The 22032-nt window shown below is 42.4% G+C and overlaps 1 protein-coding gene across 4 annotated transcripts in view; it reads right to left on the reverse strand.

Annotated features, from left to right (window-relative positions):
- Window positions 1–865: 865 nt before the first annotated feature.
- BDNF (brain derived neurotrophic factor) overlaps window positions 866–22032 on the reverse strand; it is a 41885-nt gene continuing 20718 nt past the window's right edge. For 3 of the 4 annotated variants that reach the window (XM_072865536.1, XM_072865533.1, XM_072865534.1), the window contains exon 2: window positions 866–4772. In XM_072865536.1, coding sequence (XP_072721637.1) covers window positions 4011–4751 — 741 coding nt within the window. In that variant the 5' untranslated portion in view covers window positions 4752–4772 and the 3' untranslated portion in view covers window positions 866–4010. Of the gene's footprint in view, window positions 4773–17627; window positions 17781–22032 lie in introns of those variants that run through there. The other variant, XM_072865532.1, reaches the window with a different exon arrangement.

The raw sequence follows: 22032 nt of genomic DNA on the forward strand, positions 1-22032 counted from the left end.
GCACCATTTCCTCAGTTCTTGTGGAGACGGTGCTGGCACTGGCCTCTTGAGAAATTTGCAGCAATGGAATTTTTTAAGAGTTTGGGTTTGTGCTTTTTTTCCCCCCTAAAGTTATATGAAAGTTTTCTATTCATCATGAAGATTTATTGATTGTTCTAGGGCTATGGGATAATTAAATATACAAAGGCTTGGCAGTTATAGTAGAGCATATTATTTTAGAAATGCTAACAATATGTTAAATCCAAGGAATTCCATTCCTAGTACTCCGTGGGGTCATAAATAAGTTCAGCGCAGGGGATATAAATATACATGATACCATTTAAAAATCAGGTACATGACTGGACTATAGCTATTGAGTTTATGTCTCACTTATTCCTTAGTTACTAAGGTTAGTAACCCCTCCTCCTCACTTCCATTACGCTCATTATTTTATGGCAGAATAAAATCATATATATGTGTCATTCATGGGTTTTTTTAGTCTCACGAGGACTTATGTGCTAGAATTAAATGGAAATGCATCATTCTGCGAGTATCCCCAACTTGTATGGAAAGTAAATTCTTGCCACCCCTCCCCTCCCAATGCTAACTGTCCAGCTCTGAAACAGGGGGCTAGCTGCCCTCTGAGTGAGATTTTATTGCTAAAATAAAGTAAAAATTGTTTTAAAACAAAGAACACACACCTTTATAGTAAAACTCAAGTTTGTTTTACAATTAGAGAAAAGAGTCACAGGTCCCCCAAAAAACCCCAAGTTTTATATATATATTTTGAAAATATATTTAAAAACATAAAAAACTCTATAGTTAAACATATATTATGTTAATCAGTACACTTAAATATAGCTTAATTATATTTACAATATGACGCAGTTGCTTTTAAATTTTAATGCCAATTTCAGTTTTTCCCCAAAAACATAAAATTATATAAATATACAATAAATATTTATGTTACACAAGGTGAATAATAGAGAACAAGGCCACAGACATTAACTTACAGTTGCAAGAGTCTTTACTTTAACACAGCACTAGGCCTGCTGACATGCATGATATACCTCTGTCACAAACAGACCACAGCAAGAGTTTAATTAAGTGACAGGAAAGAAAACCACCCCCTCCCCGCCACCTCTGTTTTAACTAAAACCGCCAAGCCTGCGATCACGGATGTATTAGGCCAGGCAGGCGAGAGCCACGGGACTGCGGTTTAATTGCCAGTTTCGCGTTACGTCAGTAGGCATAGAATCGGCGTATTATGGGGCATATCGCTCTAGGTGTAGTTACAGGACACGGGTTCTTCTGTAGGTTCTCAGCTCCATCCCTTAGTCCCCCGCCCGCGTGGGCTGCCTGTCACCCCTCTGAACCTACCAGCCCACTGTTGCAATTCTGCCACTTCCCTGTGCCAGGTGAGGACTTCTGACTTGAGGATATTGCCATAATTAACTTTGGGAAATGAGGAACTTTCTCTCTGGCGTGATTTATGCATTAACACTTCTCTTTTGGAAATTCCATTTATTTGAACAGGGAATTCTTTTATTCCTGTGTCTGAATTAGATTACTGCCATGTCCTAGCTATCATTTCTTTTTCCAGTCTAGATGAATGATCTGCTATTCACTCATTAGCATCATCCTTTCCCCTTCCTAAGCAACCAGCCCTGGTTTTGAGGGGAGCCACCATGACACCACCTCTCTGCTGTAGTTCAGGAATACTGCTGAGCATAGCTCCTGAGCCACGTTTGGGTTATTAAATGCACAGAATTACAATACACATACAGGTCCTGGCCAGAGTGAAATGAAATTCTCCATTACACCAATGCTTAATTTGCATGAAGAATACTTCAGTTGAAGTTTCGAGACCTTTCTGCGACCTCTCAGACCTTTGAGACCTTCTCAGACCTTTTTTTTTCATTTCTGCAATCGATTGGGTAGGCTGGCGTTTGAAGTTCAGGTGGGTCAGACAACCCTCTCTCCTCATGCACTGTCCAGCGAGCATGTGGCCAATGCAAAAGGTTTTCATTTCACAGTCGGGATGGTTCTCCTTCGACAGTCAGTTATCCTAGGGAAGGGGAAGCCCTTCTACCCTAAGTAGAAGAAATCGTTGATTTTGAAGGTGTCTCTGTTAGCTTCCAGCATGGGTTTTACTAGTAATGACATAAACTCAGCATCAAATATACTCTTCAAAGAGAATTGTCATGGGGGATCGTATTTCAAACAAGCTTTGCCCAGTCCAGGTTTTTAATTAACTTCAACAGCAAGGCAGACTAACGCAGATTCTGCAGCATTCAGAAGTAGTTATGTTTTGCAGTATTTTCCTCTTCCTTCAGCTGCTTTTCTTCATCTACAGGAATTACAAATATAGCATCTGCCTTCAGTGAGCTCACTAATGAGCTATTTCTGCCTCCCTGCCCACTGTAGTCAGTGCAAGCGCTATGCCTCGCTCTTCGGCTTACAACCTGCCTTTTTAGAAATACTTCTGTCAGGATAGTTAGAGGGGTAGCGCAGGGCTAAATACATCTATCAGAACCTAAGCAACGCTAAGCCAACTCCTCCAGCACTTGCTCTTCACTTCCTTCAAGAGAATTTTTTATGCCAGTATTTGTTTCATGAAATAAGGCTGACAGCAGAGGTAGAGCCACACAAACAGAAACGCTAACTGCTTTCAGCTAGAGGCAGGGCCTCCTTCTGCCTCATGCTCTAGCTCGTTCTCGGGGCTCCTTCGGGCAGGGATGCCACTGCAGTTTGCAGGCGACGGTTTGCAGCCCCGGGGCTGCTAGACAAGCTCTGGAGGGTAAGGCTGCGCTACCCGCATCAGCGTACAAGGCAACTCTCAGAGGATGCACGGGACCACATGCAGTGCCGACTACGATTTGGATAGCCGCAGTCAACCCAAAACACCGTTATTTGTCCCTGAACTGGGTGAGCTACCCAGTCCCGTGACCAACCTGATTCCAGATCCGCTATCATCTTGCTAGACCCTTTTCTAGTGACGTTCTGGTTGTGCTTCACCAAGTCTTTTCTTACAGGAAAATCATTGCTCTCGACACTCTGTCAAATATTTTCTATATGACAAGCTCCAGTTGTATGGTAAGTGAAATATTTTAAAGATGACAACCAACATCCTTCCAGAGGGAGGAAAGGGGAAAAAAAACAAACCCAAACACAAACAAACATGGTATAAGCAATGCAGGTCTCAAAAGACAGCAAATAAAATAAAATAAAAAAAGAAAATAACCCAAAAAAGCATGTTGCCATACAGTTAAATAAGTGCTGTCTTTAAGCCTGTAGTTCAACAATGTGAAGTGGAACATCACCATTCTTTTTCAGTTGCCTCTTTTTTTTTTATTATTTTTTTTTGTCAGTAGTTGGATTGCTATTGCAAACACCTTCACAACATACAAAAAACAAATTTGTTTTTAATCCAGAATAAGGTAATGATTTTTTTTCTTTTTCAATCTGATGGGAGTTCAAAAGTAAGAGAGAAACAGTAAAACTATGACAACAGCACCTTGACATTGTTTTAATTCCAACGCTATCAGAAGTTAAAAGCAGTAAACAGATATAATACTAACAGGAATAAAGATACTTACTGTCTAAAATGTAAACGGAATGTTTTGGTTCAATTTATTTTTCTGAAAGAGGACAGTTTATCATCAATTCACAATTGAAGCAGCATGCAATTTTATTCTTTTTTTTTTTAAACTTTTTTATATTTTCAATTCTTGGCAACGGCGACAAACCACAATGTTAGAGGAATGTTATGCAGACTTTTTTGTTTGCTTGTTTTTCTTTTTTTTTGTTGGTGGTGTTTTTTTTTTTTTTTTAAACTTGTGCGCAAATGACTTTTGTTCCCCTTCAGGTCATGGATATGTTCAATAAATAGATTGTGGAACCACTGTACTGTATAAACTTCAGTTATACATGCAGTCCATAAAATTATTTTTTACTGAATAATTTACCCTGTTATGTATATATACAAATAGATAATTTTGTCTCAATATAATCTATACAACACGAATCCACTATCTTCCCCTTTTAATGGTTAATGTACATACACAGGAAGTGTCTATCCTTATAAAGCGCCAGCCAACTCTCTTTTTATTATCCATGGTGAGAGCTCGCACGTAAGACTGGGTAGTTCGGCACTGGGAGTTCCAGTGCCTCTTGTCTATGCCCCTGCAGCCCTCCTTTGTGTACCCCTTGGGGTTGCATTTGGTCTCATAGAAGTATTGCTTCAGTTGGCCTTTGGGTACTGGGACTTTTTCCAGGACTGTGACAGTCGCCCCGGACATGTCCACTGCAGTCTTTTTCTCTGCTGCCGTCACCCACTCGCTCGTGCTGTCACATACGCTCAGTTCCCCACGGCGAGCTGGGTCGGAGTGGCGCCGGACCCTCATGGACATGTTTGCAGCATCCAAGTAGTTTTTGTACTCCTCGAGCAGAAAGAGCAGTGGGGGTTCCAAAGGCACTTGACTGCTTAGCATGACTCGGGATGTGTACAAGTCTGCATCCTTGTTTTCCTCGCTGGGCTGGATGTCCTGGTCCTCATCTAGAAGCTCCTCTATGACATGTTCAAAAGTGTCCGCCAGTGATGTCAGTCCTCTTGAACCAGCATTGGGCCCATTTAGGCTCTCAAGAGTCCCATGGGTCCGAAGACCTGGGTAAGCCAAGCTGCCTTGTCCTCTTACACTAGCTTCTTTCATCGGGGCAGCTTTCATGCAACTGAAGTATGAGATAACCATAGTAAGGAAAAGGATGGTCATCACTCTTCTCACTTGGTGGAACTGTTAAGGACAAGAACAAGAAAAAAAAAAAAAGATTTAACTTACAAGGGATGGAGTAATAAAAATTCACCTGAGTTGTCATGAGACATTACGCGTTTCCTGCAGAGATCTGCTGCATGTAGCCGCAACTCATTACCAGTGATAAAGCATACTCTTGTACAAGGGTGTTCTTTGATTTAGGGTTTCAGATAAAGGATATGCCAAAGCTTAGGCAACACTGATACCAGCAAGTCAGAGTTCTTACGTGCCAAAGTCTTTCTGTAGTATTAAATTAGATACTACGCAGACTCCTTATTTATTGACTGATTACACCTATTTCAAGTAACAGCAAAAGCAGAACTGCTATTTAGCAATGCAACATTTCAGCAGTAAAAGGCTGCTTCGCAAGCGTGAAAGGCAAGACTTCCATTTCAAGTGCAAATGCAAATATTTGATTTTTAAGGTCTCTCTATGCCAAAAATATTTCATCGTTCTATCCACAAAAAACTGAACAGCACCAGGATAAATTGCATTTGTATTTTGAAAGCAACCTTCAAAACGCAGCAAGAGGCCATACAAATTCTGAGGTCTCAGCAGGTCAATTCCTCATCTAAAAGTAGAAGGTATGTATGCATAAATATAGAACAAGAAAATGGTCCAGGACAGTATGCTTGCTACCATACTAAATCTGAGCTGGAAAGATTGCTTGCATCATGTGAATGCCGTGGAAGGGACTTGCTGGACTACAGAGCTGATAAAGAGCTATACTGAAATGACAGTACCAGAACCACTGTACCATACTTTCCCAGAGCCCCATACCGCCTGTTCTCAAGCAGGCAAAGCACCTATCTGAACCCAGTTAAAGCCCAGAGCTCAGCATGAAAACCAGATGCACAACCAGCCCTACTGCCATATTGAAACACAGCAGTTTGCCTCTTTCTCTCCACAGAACATTCTGCCCCAGGTTCTGGGCCATGCTTTGAGGCTTATGTATACCCTTGGCTCTGTCCTCGTTGAGCATGGAGGGGTAGCACCAGGAAAGAGTGCCAGTAAGAAAACTCCTCACCAGCCTTGGAATCAGCACAACTCACTCCTATCAGCACTCCCAAGAGCCTGGGCTTGTATGACTGCTCGTTCCCAAGCGCTTTGCTACGTCTCCATAGATTGTACGTTCCTCAGGGTAGAAATCGTTTCCTCCTCAAGTGCAGAGTACACACTTTAGGTACTATTACAACAAGAACCCCCCAAATCCTGCAATGACAGAGAGCTATGCTTTCTGTCTGATCCCAAGTGCTACTACAACATCCATCACATCCAGTTGTTATTTTTCCTCCTTCCGATCCCTGCTCTCACCAGTTCTGCTTGCTAGAAAGCAATGGCATTGTTCACATTTTTGAAGCAGCAGCTAATGCTTGTTTCAGAGCTTTTGAAGTTCATTCGGAAGTACCTCATACTTGGCAGCACTCATTGGAGTAAATGCTATTTCTGTTTGCCAACAGGGTGCTATGTAAAAAGCCTTACTTCATCTCCTGCAAATATGCTGTGGGAAACTAGTACTCTTAAGACTCAAACATGGAAAGACAATCTATCATAAAACATACAAAGAAAATGAAATATGTACTAGAAAGGCAGTGCCCAAAATGTAGGCCTCAAAGTTTACTTAATGAAGTGGGGGGCTGGGGTGGGAAATGTTTGGGTTTGTGTCCATGCCCCCTCAGCCCCAGCCCCCCACTAAACAAGATTTTGGCCAAGAATCCTCTCTACCCCCGCACAACTCTTCCTTCATCCCTCCATCTCTCTTCCTGTTTAAAAGTGTTATTGTGGCATAGATTTATTAAGATTAAACAAACCTGACATCTGTGACTCACAGGAACATAGTGTTTGCTCTAACCATGCAGAACATTAATATTTTGCAGATTTTTTTCATCCTAGGATTTTTAAAACATTCTACAGGGAGTAATAACAGATTTCTTCCTCAAAGGGGAGGAAGAGAGACACTATAGAGATGATTTACAACACAAGGAAGAAGGTTATCAGTCTTCCTTTATCAAACAAGGAGAGACAAGACGAGAGGGAGAAGGGGTGGTTCAGCTAGCATACAAATGCAGAGCCAGTGGAACAGGCAACAAAAAGAACAATATTCATACACTCCCTCTTCTGAGAATTGTTTTATATAAAACTTAAAAGGAAAAAAACCCCAAACACCCACATTGCACTATGTGACCACCAGAGCAGTGAACAGAACACAGATCTTCTGGCTCCTAATCAAGTTCCTGTTATTTTTATTAGAGTAGTGCCCAGAGGTCCCAGCCAATATCTGGACTCTGGAGGACAGACTCTGTCTGAGCACGTAGTACCCCAAAGGGCCTTCCAGTGTAAAAGAGAGAGGACACAACACAAGAGGCACCAAGACAAGCACAAAACAGAGAAGGAGAGGCTTGCACCCATCAGCTAAGTGCACCAGTTGGAGGCTGAAGGTTTGCTTTTCAAGTTAAGTAGGTGAACAAAGGATAGAAGGATTCCTGGACCAGCCCACATCCTTCACTATTGTCATTGGGCTGTTTACTTCTTATGATAGCAGTGAACTTGGAGGGATGTGAAATGAATAGAATAGTGGCTGTGCAACTCCGTTTGCATGGACATTTTTCTTACAATGACAAAGACACAGGTGCAGAGAAACCTCACCAATTGACTTCACTAAGCCCTCAGCATCCTCCGCCAATGGCTGGTGGGTCACCAGATCTAACAGTACTTTACATTTCACATTAAATTAATCCTTCCTGAATCAATTTTGCCTTCCATTTAGGAAGGAAACTGCTGTCAAGCTTGATCAATTTACATCCCATCCAATGACATATGACCGCCACTATTATCTGGGGTAGCAAGAAACAATGTACAACTAGGCTCTGAAAATCAACAACTTTAAGAGAGCCATTATCCACATAACATACTGATAACATGCAACAAAATGTGTTCCCCTAAAAGCCAACCCTCTTCCTCCCGTTTATAACCGAAGAATAGTATGTCAAAGTAAGCTTTAGCAGCGCAGGCACATGGAGTATTGCTAGCGAGCAAACACAGATCAAACATCTACTTCTTTGTAAATGAGTCCCAGACTAAGCTGAACTGTGCAAGCCCGATGTGAAGAGATTCTTCTCTCTATCTTGACAGTGACTTGAGCAATATACACAGTCGTTGTCTTTGGCAGCAAAATGATATCAGATGATTTAATATGAGGAAGTAATATTTTAACACCTGGGAAATCTCTTCATTTTAGAGGCCATAGCAATTGCTCAAGATCTACTAGTTTATCATGCTGTAGCAGAATAAGATTTAAATCATCTCACTCAATGGGTAGAAACACACAGCCTTTCAGCTACTGTTGGACTGACTCATGAATGCATGGTTCATCTCTTACTTAGCGAGGCAGGACTAATATCCCAATGTAGCACCAAAAAGGTCATTGGAAACACTTTGGATGGCAGCTTCCAGTCCTTTTCCTCTGCTCCCCAGCTATCAAACCTTCATTATGTTGCAAAGAGTAAAGATACTGCCTGTCCTGTTACAATAAGTGCCTTGTAAACCCCAAACACTAACAGATTATGTACACCCTTCCGATTACGAGGAAGTCGCCATACCACCCCGCGTGGAAATGGAACCGGGGTGGGAACATGGGAGAAAGCTGCATTTTCCTAGTTTCCCAGCATGCTACTACTGAGCAAGGTACTGCCCCTTTCCATGCCGGGCTCATCCACCACTACGAGGCCTTGCATGGAGATGTCCCAGTACTTCTGTGTGCACCCATGCCTGATGCTATCCTGGTAGACCGAGCACCTACTTCCCATGGAGGCTCATCAGTGCCGAGTATTTCTTAACTGGAGCAACCTGGCTGACACAGCATGTTCTGAGGGCATCAATACAACTGAATGCCAGACAAAACAGAGTAGCCATGGCCACTTTTAGTCGGACATGCAGCTAGAAAAATACAACATAAAATCACTGATGATACAGCCTCAGTCTGTAGTCCTATGGTGCATCCATCCCCTCCCTTCTCAGCTGTAGGAGGTTCAGGTTTCTACTCCCCACCTTCCAGGAATGACAACTAAAGGCTGCAGCTTTTGTACTCCTCCTGTTCAGCTATGTCACTAGGCATAAGAGATCAAAGACTTCTCTAGGAGAGGAAATCTGCATTCAATTGCTGTCCCATACACTGTTGTATACACCTACTAACTTCTATAAAATAGATATAAGCTATTTAAAATAGATGTATGCTGGCCTCCTTGAGACCTAGCCTTAAGCTACTCCCTCAGGTCACACAAGGCATCTCTGTCAAAATAGCATTTGAGGCTGGTTTCCTGAACGACATCCATTCTCATGGCTGCAAGAACATCTCTCCTTCTCTTATGCAGCATAGCAAAGCTGAAGCAATGAAAAGAGGTCACCCACCATGGACCAGATCTCAGGAAGACGTGACCTAGTTTGTACTTCAATAAAGTCCATACAATTACAGCTAGAATAAGGGCACATAACTGTGGCAGTCGTCTCCACTAATGGGAAGGAGGCTCGTTAAATGAAGGTCATGTCAATTATCTACAGCTAGTTTACATATGCGGTCAATTATCTAGCTGTACTATTTATTTCAGTATTTGTATTTAATGAGGATTCACCAGTTAATCGTTTTATTGCATTATTTTTAGTTATTTTAAGCAGAAATGTAGTAGCTTAACAGGTTGTATTTCCAGCAGAGAGACCTGAGGAACAGCTGTGAACATGTACTTGCTTTTCTGCATCCTGATATGTGCTATGAAAGTTGAAATAACTTTCAGTAGTGAATAGATTCATAATGCTTTAATCTCCAGAAAGGAGTGTGCGGTGGAAGATAAAATTAGCAGCAAGAAGACATTCATTTTCTGCCTTGCCATTTTCTAAGACCTTTATACAAAAGTTCAGTTTACTAAATACTACTGAATGGCACAGGCATGAGCTCCTGCTCTACGCATCATTACCGGAGTGTGTGAACAGATACTAAAATGGGATGCATGTCAGCACATGATTTGCAAAGACTAAATGTACTGAGAACAAATAGTATTAACCTTTAACACATGCATAACTGGATGTCTGACGCACTCTGGTTATCCTTGCGGCTATTTACGCAGCAAACTATATAATTACTTTTTATTACTGAAAATAAAGCGCCCTCCCCCCAATATACACACATGCACACCCACACCCAATTTGTATTCTTGTAAGTTGGTTCTTCGTGTCAGGAAGAAGAAACCCATTTTATTTTTATTCTCATGTTGGTTTTCCCTGAAGTAATAAAATCTACTTAGCCATAATGCCAGAGATGGCAGAGACGAAGAACCACTTTGAAGACTAAGATAAATAGCAAGCAAATGTACACGTAGTTTGTAAACTACAACTTCTAACATAAGAAATTTGCTTTCACCTTATGCTGCTAAATATTGCCTATGGTACAGCTTCTGAGAGCAAAGAAACTCCAGCAATGCCTACATTGGCTCTGGAGAAGTATGCATCTGTTTAAAGCACTACAAGGAGTTTTTGTGGGGTTCCAAGGTTTTATCAGACTCTCTCCCCAATGAATACAAAAATCACAACTTCTCCTGTCAACCAGAGGTGGGAAAGAACTCAAAGAAAATAATGGCAAAATAATAATGCCATGACATTACACCCCCGATCTTTCACAGAGTTATGTATCAGAGTTTCCTACAAACTTTCATCATACCTTTCCGGACACTCAAACAGCCATGCAAAGGGCACACTTGCTTCAAAGCTCTGAGAAAGAGAATTCAGCTGCTCTGATGGGCACAGACCAGACAGTCTCCTCATTACAAGCATGCTTATACTTAAATTGGCCAAGTGCAGGACTACGAGGAGTTCCCAGTAGGATTTCTGTCGGATGGATCTCAGACCCATTCTGCCCATACCGGGAAACAGGCAGGATGAGTTTTGGCAGTATGCACAAATGAAGGAATAGCAGGCCAGACTCACAGATGGTATCAGAGCTTTCAGAGAGACAACACCCATGGAAGAGAACAGATGTGCACTATTTTTATACTTTTACAATGGGAACCGATTGTTGAGCCAGTGACACACATACTGCTTTTCCAGCTGTTTGTACAGCGTCCCACACACAGGGCACTCAAACTGCACGGGGGTTTGCAACCCCTGCTGTAAACAAAGAAACTCAGCTCTAAAAGGGTGCTTGTATGCATGCCACTATACATACCAAACACAATATGCTTTGCCACAACAGTTTTTGCCAAAATTTCATGTTAAAACACCAAGGTATGCAGTGAAAGTCCCCCTCAAATAAAAGTGCTACCAGCAGGTTTCGTTTTGCCCACCAGGAGTATCATGGGTAGGGTAACATGCCGTACTGCTACTGCCATGCCAGAAATACTGTACAGTAAAGACATGACTTCCAAGCCTAAAAACTAAGCATTAGCAAATTCCAATTTCAAAACTGACTTCAGGCTTAGAAAACGGCACTAATCTGTTTTAGAGTATTTGTCAAGATACATTCATGCCATTACTGTGTTCATTCAGAAGTAACATTATGCAACCTCTGTGAAAGGAAAGTTCACCTATAGAACAGGCTACCTAACCCCCCCCCAAAACAAGAAAAACAACCACAAAACCACCCCATGAAGTAATTACTCCGTACCAAGATACTATCTGGCTCCTCCATGGGAGCAGATAATTACAGTTCTCCGAAATCATTTGCTTCGGTAGCCACTAGAGCTTTATATAATGCTAATTCAACCTGTGCGCCGAAGAATGTTAGGGCAGAACCTCAGACCTTTGAGCAGCATCTGTGGTTTGTCTTCCATTTCACTAGGGCTCTTTGGTATGAAATACTGTACTGAATCGTCACAGGACTAAGCTATTCTGCCAAGTACACACATGAAGCTCCCACTGAAGTCAAGGATAATTGGCACCCGAGAGCAGGAACAGAACGGAGCACGATGCATGCAAACTAGCGTGAGTTGGATCCCTTGTACTGTGACATGTGTCCAGCCGCCCTGGAACAACCCAGAAGCTGCTGTACCAGTTGAGCTTGGATCTTACGAGTGCCTATAAACTACTGAACAGCATGTAAAACATCCCACGCACCCATCGGTTCTGCTGCAAGTGGCAAACTTCCTAGGACCTATAGAACATTATGCACTCAACAGGAACATAAGTGAAGCCTAGCCAAGGAAAATCAATGGTTAAAAAGCATCAGCATCAGATGGAGCAGTTACCCACGGCTGGGGCAGGCAGTGCTTTCTCTAGGGTAAGGGAGGAGAGCAAGGGCTATACCCATTTGTTGCAAGACTCTTACCTTTGCTGAGACCCTGACTGCGTGTAGCGTTGCTGCAAGAGAATACCTTGCTTTTAGCCATAGTCAGTCCTTGAAATGAAGCAGATCAGTACATTGTGATGTGCATGAACCAGAAACTGGAAATGCCTGTTGTCAGAGCCCTGACAGGTATTAACAATATGCCTGCATTTGCCAGTGGTGTTATCATTCATCTTTTGGCTGCCCGCCCTCGTGTGCAAATTTCTCTCAACACACGCTCAGTCCAGTTGTTAGCACAGCATCTCCATGGAAATACTTTCCATAGACAGGACAAGGGATAAAATCTTACACTGAGGTACCAGAGCAGCTTCTGGGAGTATTCCAGTCCAAAGTTACATGGGAACAACCAGACCAGGAGCAGAAGTTTGTAAGTTTGCAAAGCCACCTACATTAATGGAATAATGAAGGATTTGTATTTAACAAGGATGTACTCACTAGGAATCTAACCCACCTCCCTGGGCAGCCAGCCCTGCATGTGTCCTGCAGTGACAACAGCTTTATCTTTGGATATAACACTGTTGGAAAGTTATGTTAATATGTTAACATAACTGTATTGAAAACACTTTGGCAAAAAGTGCTTTTTCATCAGTGATATTTTACTATGACGATGCCGTACACCACAGATTTCAAAGCATTACAGTTTTCAGCTTTTTTTCCACCTTCTAAGTGGGTTGAAACAAGACTTTTGCAATTGCTATGCCTGGGCCTCTATCCCTAATGTATCTTAAAAATTTGGGGGCCAGCTTCAACCAGATTCAATAGAGGGATACAAGTTTCACGGACAACACTATTTCCATGGCCACATGTTGTAACTGGCATGCAAGTAGCTGAGACCCACCCAAATAAGCTCCCCCCCTCCTCCATCCTTAGTCAGGCAAACACCAGTGTACGGGCTTACCCGCTTACAGACTTACAATGCTGTGTATTGCTGCTTTCATTTCACAAGCTCCACAGAGGAAAAGCTTTTGGAATTACTACAGGGGGTGAGGAGGTATATCTGGCAAAGATGCAAGTGTCTGAAAACAAGCTTCATTAGTTGTACTGCTAAAGGTACAAACGTTTAATGGAACATAAAGAAAAACCTGCAGCCTTGCAGGAAAAAATTAATTTATCAGGCTCCTGCCTTCTCCTAGTTGTATAATGGTGTAATTTCTTTCACGGAGTATTACGCTGTGATTCCTGTGAATTACATGGACATTGGGTCCTTCCTCTCCCCAATTAAAAATGCAGTTTACCTGGTTCATGACTTTTCATACTTGCCACCAGATTGTGGCATCATGGGAAATTATTTCCACAAAACCCGCCGAGGTTCATCGAAGCAGTATGTTCCAGTGAACCCAATTCTGGTGGACACAGTCACTGCCCGGTGTAAATCCATAGTGCTCTGTTCACAGATTTATACCAGCTGTGAAGGTGGCCCAGTACTTATGCAGTCATAAAAATCAGATGGGGCCAACATCTAAACTATAGCTAATAGCTGTATCAGAACAAAATGTGACAGGTTTCAGCAAAACAGCTTCCTCATACTCAGGACTCCTGAGGGATACATGCATATTTTGTAATAATTTAAAGAGGAAGAAAAAAGCTTTCTAGGTGTACAGACTAGCTCCCCCCTTCCCCCACCAATATAAGCACATAAATAGCCCAGACATGCCTATAAACAGAAGTATGCAAAATCCAGCCCAACACCACCTAACTTTCCTCTGCTCCGCGCTTGGGTGTCTTGTTTCATGCACACACAGCCCCGGTGAAGAAAGTGGCTTTCCTGCCAGCATGCTGTTCTCACTGTAAGAGCCCTTAAGCTCCAAAGGGTAGGTTTGTATATGGGATTTCAGTCATTAAATAAACACTTCTCTAGAAAAACTTCAATACCTGTCCCTTCACATAAGCAGATCCTACTGCCCTGCAGGGAAGGAGAGCCTCTCTTCAGATAGCTGCGGGTAGGGGGAGGAAAGAGAAAGTTAAAGCGAGAAACATTAAATTACCCAATTAGTCTGTTGAAAGCAGCTAAGTGTTCTCCCTCTCTCAAATCTCTGCACAACACGACAGATTATCTAGAAGTCACCATCCTATTCAAAATCAAAAGCAGAGCTGTCTTATCAGAGATAATTAGTAGTTCTAGAGAAGAAAAAACACACTTAGAAGTTGCAAGAGCAGAGAGACCTGGTACTTATGCCGCTGTGACTCTCCACTTGTACAACATGTCTTGGAGAACATGCTATCAAAGCTTCCAAAGTGCTTTGCAGCCATTGAATCTCAACATACTTAGGTGAGGAGGAACCGCATCAGAAATCCTGTTTTCCTTCTGGGTAGGCTGAAGCCCATAAAGACGTTTAAGCAACTTACCCCGGACTGCACAGCAAGTCGCTGCTGAACCAAAGAAGAGGGGAGCCCCTGCTCCCAATCCCTCGCTTCAGCCACGACACAAAGCTGCCTTAACCATATGTATCATTTACATATTTTGCAAATCTCTCTATGGTAACTTAGATGTCTAACCCAGAAAGAGACAGGGCAGCTGATTAAAACCTTAGGGGTATTATTTTGAATACATATGCTAGCTCACTTCCATCTGTGTCGTTAATTAGTTCCTGACTGTAGGTTAAATGTAGGGCATGTTGTCACGAGCCTAAGGTGAGGTGGCAGGACCTCCTGCTATTGCCATATGGCTTTTTGTTCCTTCATTCTTCAGCTTTTAGCCTCACGCTTCTAATTTGTGGGCTCAACCATTATATAACAAAGAAAAACAAGAAAAGCAAAACTAGAGTTAAACTAGAAACATTCTTCACCATTGAAACCTCTAAGAAGTTTGGTTTGAAATGCAACACAACTTCCTGTCTCATCCGGAGGCTGCTTTTACCCACAGCAAATTTGCTATGAAATTCAGGAAAGACCTATTCCCATGGAGAACTACTACTGCACAAGTAGATATTTACCAGCCCTGTAAACACAAACCAGGCAGCTTGCCAGGGACCAAAGGTCAGCCTTAATTTGTATAAAATGGAGAAGAGCAAGGCTATGCCTACTCGTAATATGGATGCTGAGCCCTTACAGGGGATGAAGCCAGTGTAGCAGCACCATCGCCATCAAAATAATGAAAGGAAAAAAGATGACTGAGTTCTGGTCATCTTCCCCCCCCCCCCCATGCATCTCCACAGATGTATCGTTTTATTAAAAATATAAATGGCTCAGGACTGTCCTCGACAAAACTACAGGTCATGTTTTGAAGTATGCCTGAACATGACTAATTACAAGATATGCAGAGTATCGGCAGTTCCCCTGCAGTCATTTTCTAGGGAGTACAACTTGAATACTAACAGGTCTGGTGGTGCTTTGCGACTGAAGTTTTTGCTCTAAAGTGCTTAATTTAGAGTAGACATGGAAGTTATTTATCGTGTTTTATAGCTCTCATTGCATACCTGTCCTTGCATTAGCTAGAGGCAGGGGAAGTGATTTCTGGTATTTCCAGGAATAAGATTCTATAATTTTTGTAACAGTTACAGGAATCAGAGCAAGGAAAAAAATATACAACAATATCTATGTTGAACAAAATGGATTAAGAACCAGGTGACTTGACTTCATACTTGAGGATTATGGAATTCAAGATGTTGCATCTAGGTTTGTCAGACTTGGAGGTAGACTTTGAAGACTTAGACGTCTAAGTAGTTTCTTAAATCTTATTTCTGCTTTTTTGCTGGTTTTGGGGTTGTTGTGGGTTTGTTTTGTTGTTTTTTTTTCTAATGGAGGCATGTGGAATCTACTCACTTATCCTTTTGCAACACCCTTGCTCATCATTAACGCTCCTGCTACTTTTGGAGTTACAGTGGCAGAAAAGTTTTGCACAGGGGGCAGCAGAAATTAATCATTAGTGCAAAATAGAGAAACGGACTCAAAATGAGTCTTCCAAGGAAGGCAGCTTTGTTCTTTGTTTGAAATTCAGGTACGAATCATTAGCTTTTGAGGGGAAAACCAATTTTCAGACATTCTTTTGCCTGTCATTACACAAAATTTGTATTTCTGCGAAAAGATTTTAAAAAGCACCTGCTTATCCTCTCTTTGCACCATTTCATTGGCAGCAACCTGCAGACGCCATACCAGTAAGTATATCCTGCTGTTGTAATGAGACGTGAAACATCCTTCTTTGCCTCCCATAAAATAAAAACAATCCTTCTTCACCAGTCTGCAGGACATTAGGTGCCAACGAAAAACAATAATCATGACATTGACATAAACTGTAATGTTTATATCTGGAAAAGCAAAAATGGAGAACTTCAGATGTGTTTATTTCTAGTTTTGGTTCAACCCATTATAAAGATAAAGGGTAGTCATGATGTTCAGCAGCAAATTCGTACTTCACCACAGTTTCCTGGCGTGGGTTCTGGTTAAGTTACTCTTGCCAGCTTGAACTTGTTAGTGGCTGTGCTTTCCCCTTGGACTCACACTGGCTTTCAGTGCAAATTCTATCAAATAGCATTTCTCTCTTGGCATTTATGGCTCAGTCAAACTGGATTATCAACTCAAAAGGAATGTAAATAGCAAGTGAAGATCCAAGTCTTAATGCAGGCAGCCAGCAGGCACAATTATCTAGAAATACCGCAAAACAAGTCCTGTCGCTCATCCCAACAGTGTCCATACAATTCTGTAGTACGGTGACAGCTATGACTAAGGGGAGGTTGGTTTACTTACTAATCCAGCCCTTGAATAAAATTTAGATTTCATTTCTTTTCATCTCAGTATATCAAGTGCTGAACACTCACCGAGCACGCCATGGCCAGCGTAAAGAAGGGTAAACTAAACCATATGGATACTAAACATTGCACCAAGCTTAGAAAGTAAATGGCATAACGGACTAAGGAATCCAGAGATCATAAACTTTAATTCCTTGATCTAGACAAAACTGCATTTCTCCAGGAGCTGTTATGTTTAAAGAAAGCAGTGTTTTGATCACTTTAGATAAGGCATAACATGCGCTAGAATTGGCACAAGATTATGCTTAACTCTTTTTTTAAGGTATGTACTACAGGATTCTGGGGGCGGGGGGAAGACTCTAGTCCTGTTCTTATTGTTACAGCCTTAACTGCAGCAACATGCTCCAAGTCTTTCGCATGCTGAGTTAATAAAGAGCGTAGAACAGCATTTTGCTCAAGGCTTTGCTTAGTTCGATCTTTTTCCAGGCTCCTCCTGCTATGCTGCATGCATGCAAAGGACTACAAGCCTACCTGTAGCCCAGTGCGCGTACTGGAGAGGCAGAGGTTGGATGTGCAACTCCAGCTGAGCCAAGGGCAGTTTTCAAACACTAGTTTGGTACAACAGCTCTCTCCTCATACACCCTCGTCTGGTATAAACAGTCTGCAGTTGCCTCCTGACTTGAATGGCAAATGCCCCTGTGTCACAGCTCCTCAGTTTCCCACAGTAAAACTCTGTTCCCTCAGAAGCTATACATTAAGCACTTATCCCAATATACTTTACACTGACAGATTTCAAGTATCTTAAGAAATTATCAAAAAATTCACCTGGAAAGATATGCAGTACATGCCATCAACTAGTGGCTTGCATTTTCAAGGCTCTGTGAGATGGAAGGTTTCAACTCCCACTGAGGTTTGGTTGTGTTGGGTTTCTTATTCCACTGGGCATCTGATAGCCGTAAGCTACCAGTTAGTATAAAAGCCCCCCAAATGTACTGTGTCTGTAAGAGTCAAACAGAAATAATTGCACATGAGATTATGAGTTCAGCGGGTAAAAAAGGCACATTGTTTCTCTTTATAAGCAGTTCCTCACAAGTTAAATAGGGAACAGTGCTTATTCTTCTCTCCCAAATGCAGAGGAAGAACCTGCTATAGCCAAAGACTGATGTACAAACACACAAATAAGAAGTTGTGAGCTCAAAACAAAACAGGAAACTATATCCTAAGAACCAAGGGGCAGATATAAACAGTGTATTCCATGTTGTTAGATTTGGGGTAGCAACAAACACCCACATACACAGTTTAACTTCAATACTTAATTTTGAAATTGGGAAAATCCTGGATCTAGTGAAACCGAGCTCAAGGCTGCCAAGTTGATACATTAAGAAAATTGGAATTTTGTTTCTATTCCACCAAATATCTACTAAAGGACACCCCCTACCAAGTAGAATTCAATGATGGGGTGCGGGAACAAACCCCCTCTCCCCCCAGAGCAACTCAAATCCTTAAGGGATTGGTTCTACATAGCAGTTTTTTGGTGCAAGCTTTGGATACGCTATCAAGTCTCACCGACAGCTGTAACACCAGCATACATCTGACTTGCAAATACTTCTTTAGGTGTAGTCCAAAGTTCAGTCAGCAAATGATTTACTGAAAGTGATCCTTCTTGTTTACCTCTTTGAGCCACACAAGGAAGACTGTATAAAGATTAGTTACCTGCATCGCTAGAGCAGGATTCGCAGATACCACCTCAGTTACGGGGTTAAAAAAGCCCGCATGCATACACAAAACTTAACTGCTGCGAGTAAGAATGGCTGGGATTAGCAGCCTCACTCATTTTAATTGCCCAGCCTCACTTGCAAGAGCCAGCCATAGCAACGTGTTTGGTTCGTGCATCTCTAGGTGGCGGTAGCTGCTCAGATTTTGAGATACCAAGAGATGCTTATCTCAAATTTAGCAACCAGTATTCCTCCCATCCTCCTAGAATTGCCGTTCCTAATTTGAAATGTGACCCCCTCCCCCATTTCTTCATAATTTATAGTAGTCTGAAGCTGAGTCACAAGGATTTCTGCATTTTCCTAACCAAGTACACAAGAAAAGAAATGAACTGCCAAAGTATTGAGGTAATTTATAGCGTAAAGCATTGAGAGCTTCTAGTCGATCAAAGGACTCAGAGAAACAAACATAAGAACAATCATGCCTTCTGTTCTGTACAAATGCCACGGCCAGAAATAACTGTCCTAATTAACTGGTTTCAAAAAATGACTTCTCTGAAAGATACAATATTCTTACCGAGGAAAGTATACAACTGCTACAGCCTTATGGCAGCTGTCGCTGGGGCATGAAAATTCACTAAATGAAGTTTCCTTCTGCTTCCTCTGGTTGTCCATGGGACTCATCTTCAGACAGCTGTAGCCATTTGTGATGCCTAAATTACGCTGTCATGGGACGTTCTGCTACCACTAGTATCAGTGTTACTAAAGGATTACAATCACGTCAAATCAGCATCATCCCAGCCAACCTTCTGTTCACAATTTATAAAGGGTAGAAATTATGCCCAAGATGAGGTTGGCTTTTTTGCTAAGACCATTGCCTATTCAGTCAAGTCCATAGCATCTTCAGTTGTTCAGACTGTTCCATGTTGATCGTTACTGTTGGGTGTAGCACTTGAACTCCACCGCTCTATAGTTGCCTGAAAATTAGGTCCTGAATGTTGAAAAGGAGGAAAATATGAGCCTGACCCTACAGATAACCTACACTTTATGCACGTGACTTTGTCCTGTTCTGCACGGACAACTCTTGCAAACGGTGTTCCTCAATGGACTGCTCAGAGCCTAGAATTGTACGCAACATGGCCAACATAAGATTATATCAATGGAGATAGGCCATACTATAACGGCTACCCTGTTAACTCACACATGTATCTCCAAAATTAAAGCATTTTATTCTTCTGTTATTGTATAGTCTAGTGTTTCCAAATCAAGTAACATAAGGATTTATGTTGATAACACGTAAGTTTAAGGCACCATAGCAGAGTTGCCAGTATACACTGCGTAGCAAAATCTGTTATTTATTGTTTGTATTACAAAAGCACTGAGGAGTCCTTGTCAGGTACCAGGAATAGAAGACAGGCAAGACTATCTCTGCCCCAAACAACTTACAAAGATAAGACTGAATAACAGGTATGGATAAGGAAGGGAAACTTACAGTAAGATTTGTGAGCTGACAGACAGCGGGCACAGCCTACCAGCCCCGTCCCAGCTCGTGCATCAGGCAGTTTGCTCAGTACACACCTGTACTGCTTCCTAATGGTGTACCGCGGGGAACAAAAGAGTTGTTACGCACAGAGCCTTCCTAGCTGGAACTGGAGACAGTAGCTTATTGAGTTACCACTTCATTTTGGCAATACACAAAACCAGCTTAGCTTCAGTGCTTTTAAAAGCTTCGTTTTAAAGGGTGCGCACAGCTAAGCATTACCAAGAATGCCAGTGTATGAACTGATCTAAGAAATGATTGAGCGCTTCCTAATTAAGCAGCATTTTAGCTATTTAGGAGGAACCAAGTGCTCACAACATATGCTTGAAGACAGGTCAAGACAAGTTAGCAATTAACCTACTAAAAGCATATATCCTCTTCTAGTGGAGCCTCCACCAATTCACACAATGCCTAACGTGAGATTTCTAGCGTAGGCACAGAGCACATTCTTAGAACAACATTTTAGCCTTTTATACAAACCAGGAAGGTAGATATGGGAAATACTTTTTTTTTTTTAATAGGACCGCACTTATTACACAATTCACTCAAGAGTGAATTGCTTCTCATCTTCATGCAGGCTTACCCATAGAAGGGATGAGAAGGTCTCCTACCCACGAGCTTCTTGTGAACTGCTTTTATACCTGCACCCTGGCAGAGAACTATTATCTGAGCTAAACATGCAGCTTCTTGTGTTCTCCTGGCTGTAACAGCAGAGTAACAGTTGCAGCAAGTGCTACAGGTACTGCAGGGACTTTTAACTGCTGCTACTTTCAGCGCTGTCACTATATGCAAAGCTTTTAAGCAAAAGCACGGATCCTTATTTTCCACTATATTCCTTCACATTTTAATGAGTCTTTAAAATCCTTTGCATCTGTGCACTACGTTTCGTAGTATTCCAGCATATTGTAGTACTCCCGTAGCACTACGCTACAACATAATGCCTTCATGTTTAAAAGCACGCTGCTTGAAATTAAACTTTTTTCAGTTTAGCCTTACTCCCTCCAAGATAAAAGTCCTTTCCCATTTTCCTCCACTGTTACATCTGGATTATTCAGATAAAGTGTTCTTGATCCTTCTGACCTGGTTTACCCTGATTTCACAGCCATATAACGTCAGGATCTACCCTGCAGCTCCAGAAAGCAGAGAGCACTGGCGACGTGAACAGAAGGCACGCTACTTACAAATGGGTTTTCCCAGCCGAGGTTCAGTGAAGCTGAACATTAAGTGGTAGCACTACAGCAGAAAATTGTTGCGAGTTACAGAGCCCTGTAGAAAGGCTCCTGTATCTAGTCGTGTTAAGTAAATAGCTGCAACATCCACCAGCTCCTTTGAGGTATTTTAGAGTTGAAACAGAGCTGTTGCTTTGCCCCGAGACCCAGGTGAGGGACAGCACTCCATCCTGCCACTCCCAGAGCGGGCAGGAGAACGTCGCAGTTTGCCTTCTCCCTTTCCCTCACCCCGGGTTTGTTTACGCAGCCAGTGCCCTGCCGCTCTGCACGCAGGGAGCCGTAGCATCCCCCGGACAGCTGCTACCTCCTCTTGCATGCCAAACCACGGGATTCGCAGCCGAGACAGAGCCAAGAGTGTCCCCTCTGCTTACGTTCTTCCCTACCTAGGCTAACTCTGGGCCATCGCTGGGGTCAAGTCTTCACCCAAGCGCTCGCAGGCAGCAGTCCTGCTCTGCAAGCGGAGCCATTGATTTGCACCAAGGCGCTACCTGACGCAAACGAGCGGGACGATATGACGACCTTCTCGCTTGGGACAGACGACCACGCGCAAACAGAGCCAACCCTTCGCTTCTGCTACCCGACACCCACTCAAACTTCGTGACGCGAGAGCTGCTCCTGTCTGTGAGCAGGCGGCTCACTGCCCAGCCCTTTGCTTGTGTCTACAGACGACCAAGGAAATTCATTTTGTGTACTTATCACACCATGAATTAAAGATTACAGAAATACTTGCTGAAGAAAAATGTATCGCC

This window comes from Ciconia boyciana, chromosome 6 (genome assembly GCF_034638445.1).
Source record: "Ciconia boyciana chromosome 6, ASM3463844v1, whole genome shotgun sequence".
Lineage (NCBI taxonomy): Eukaryota > Metazoa > Chordata > Aves > Ciconiiformes > Ciconiidae > Ciconia > Ciconia boyciana.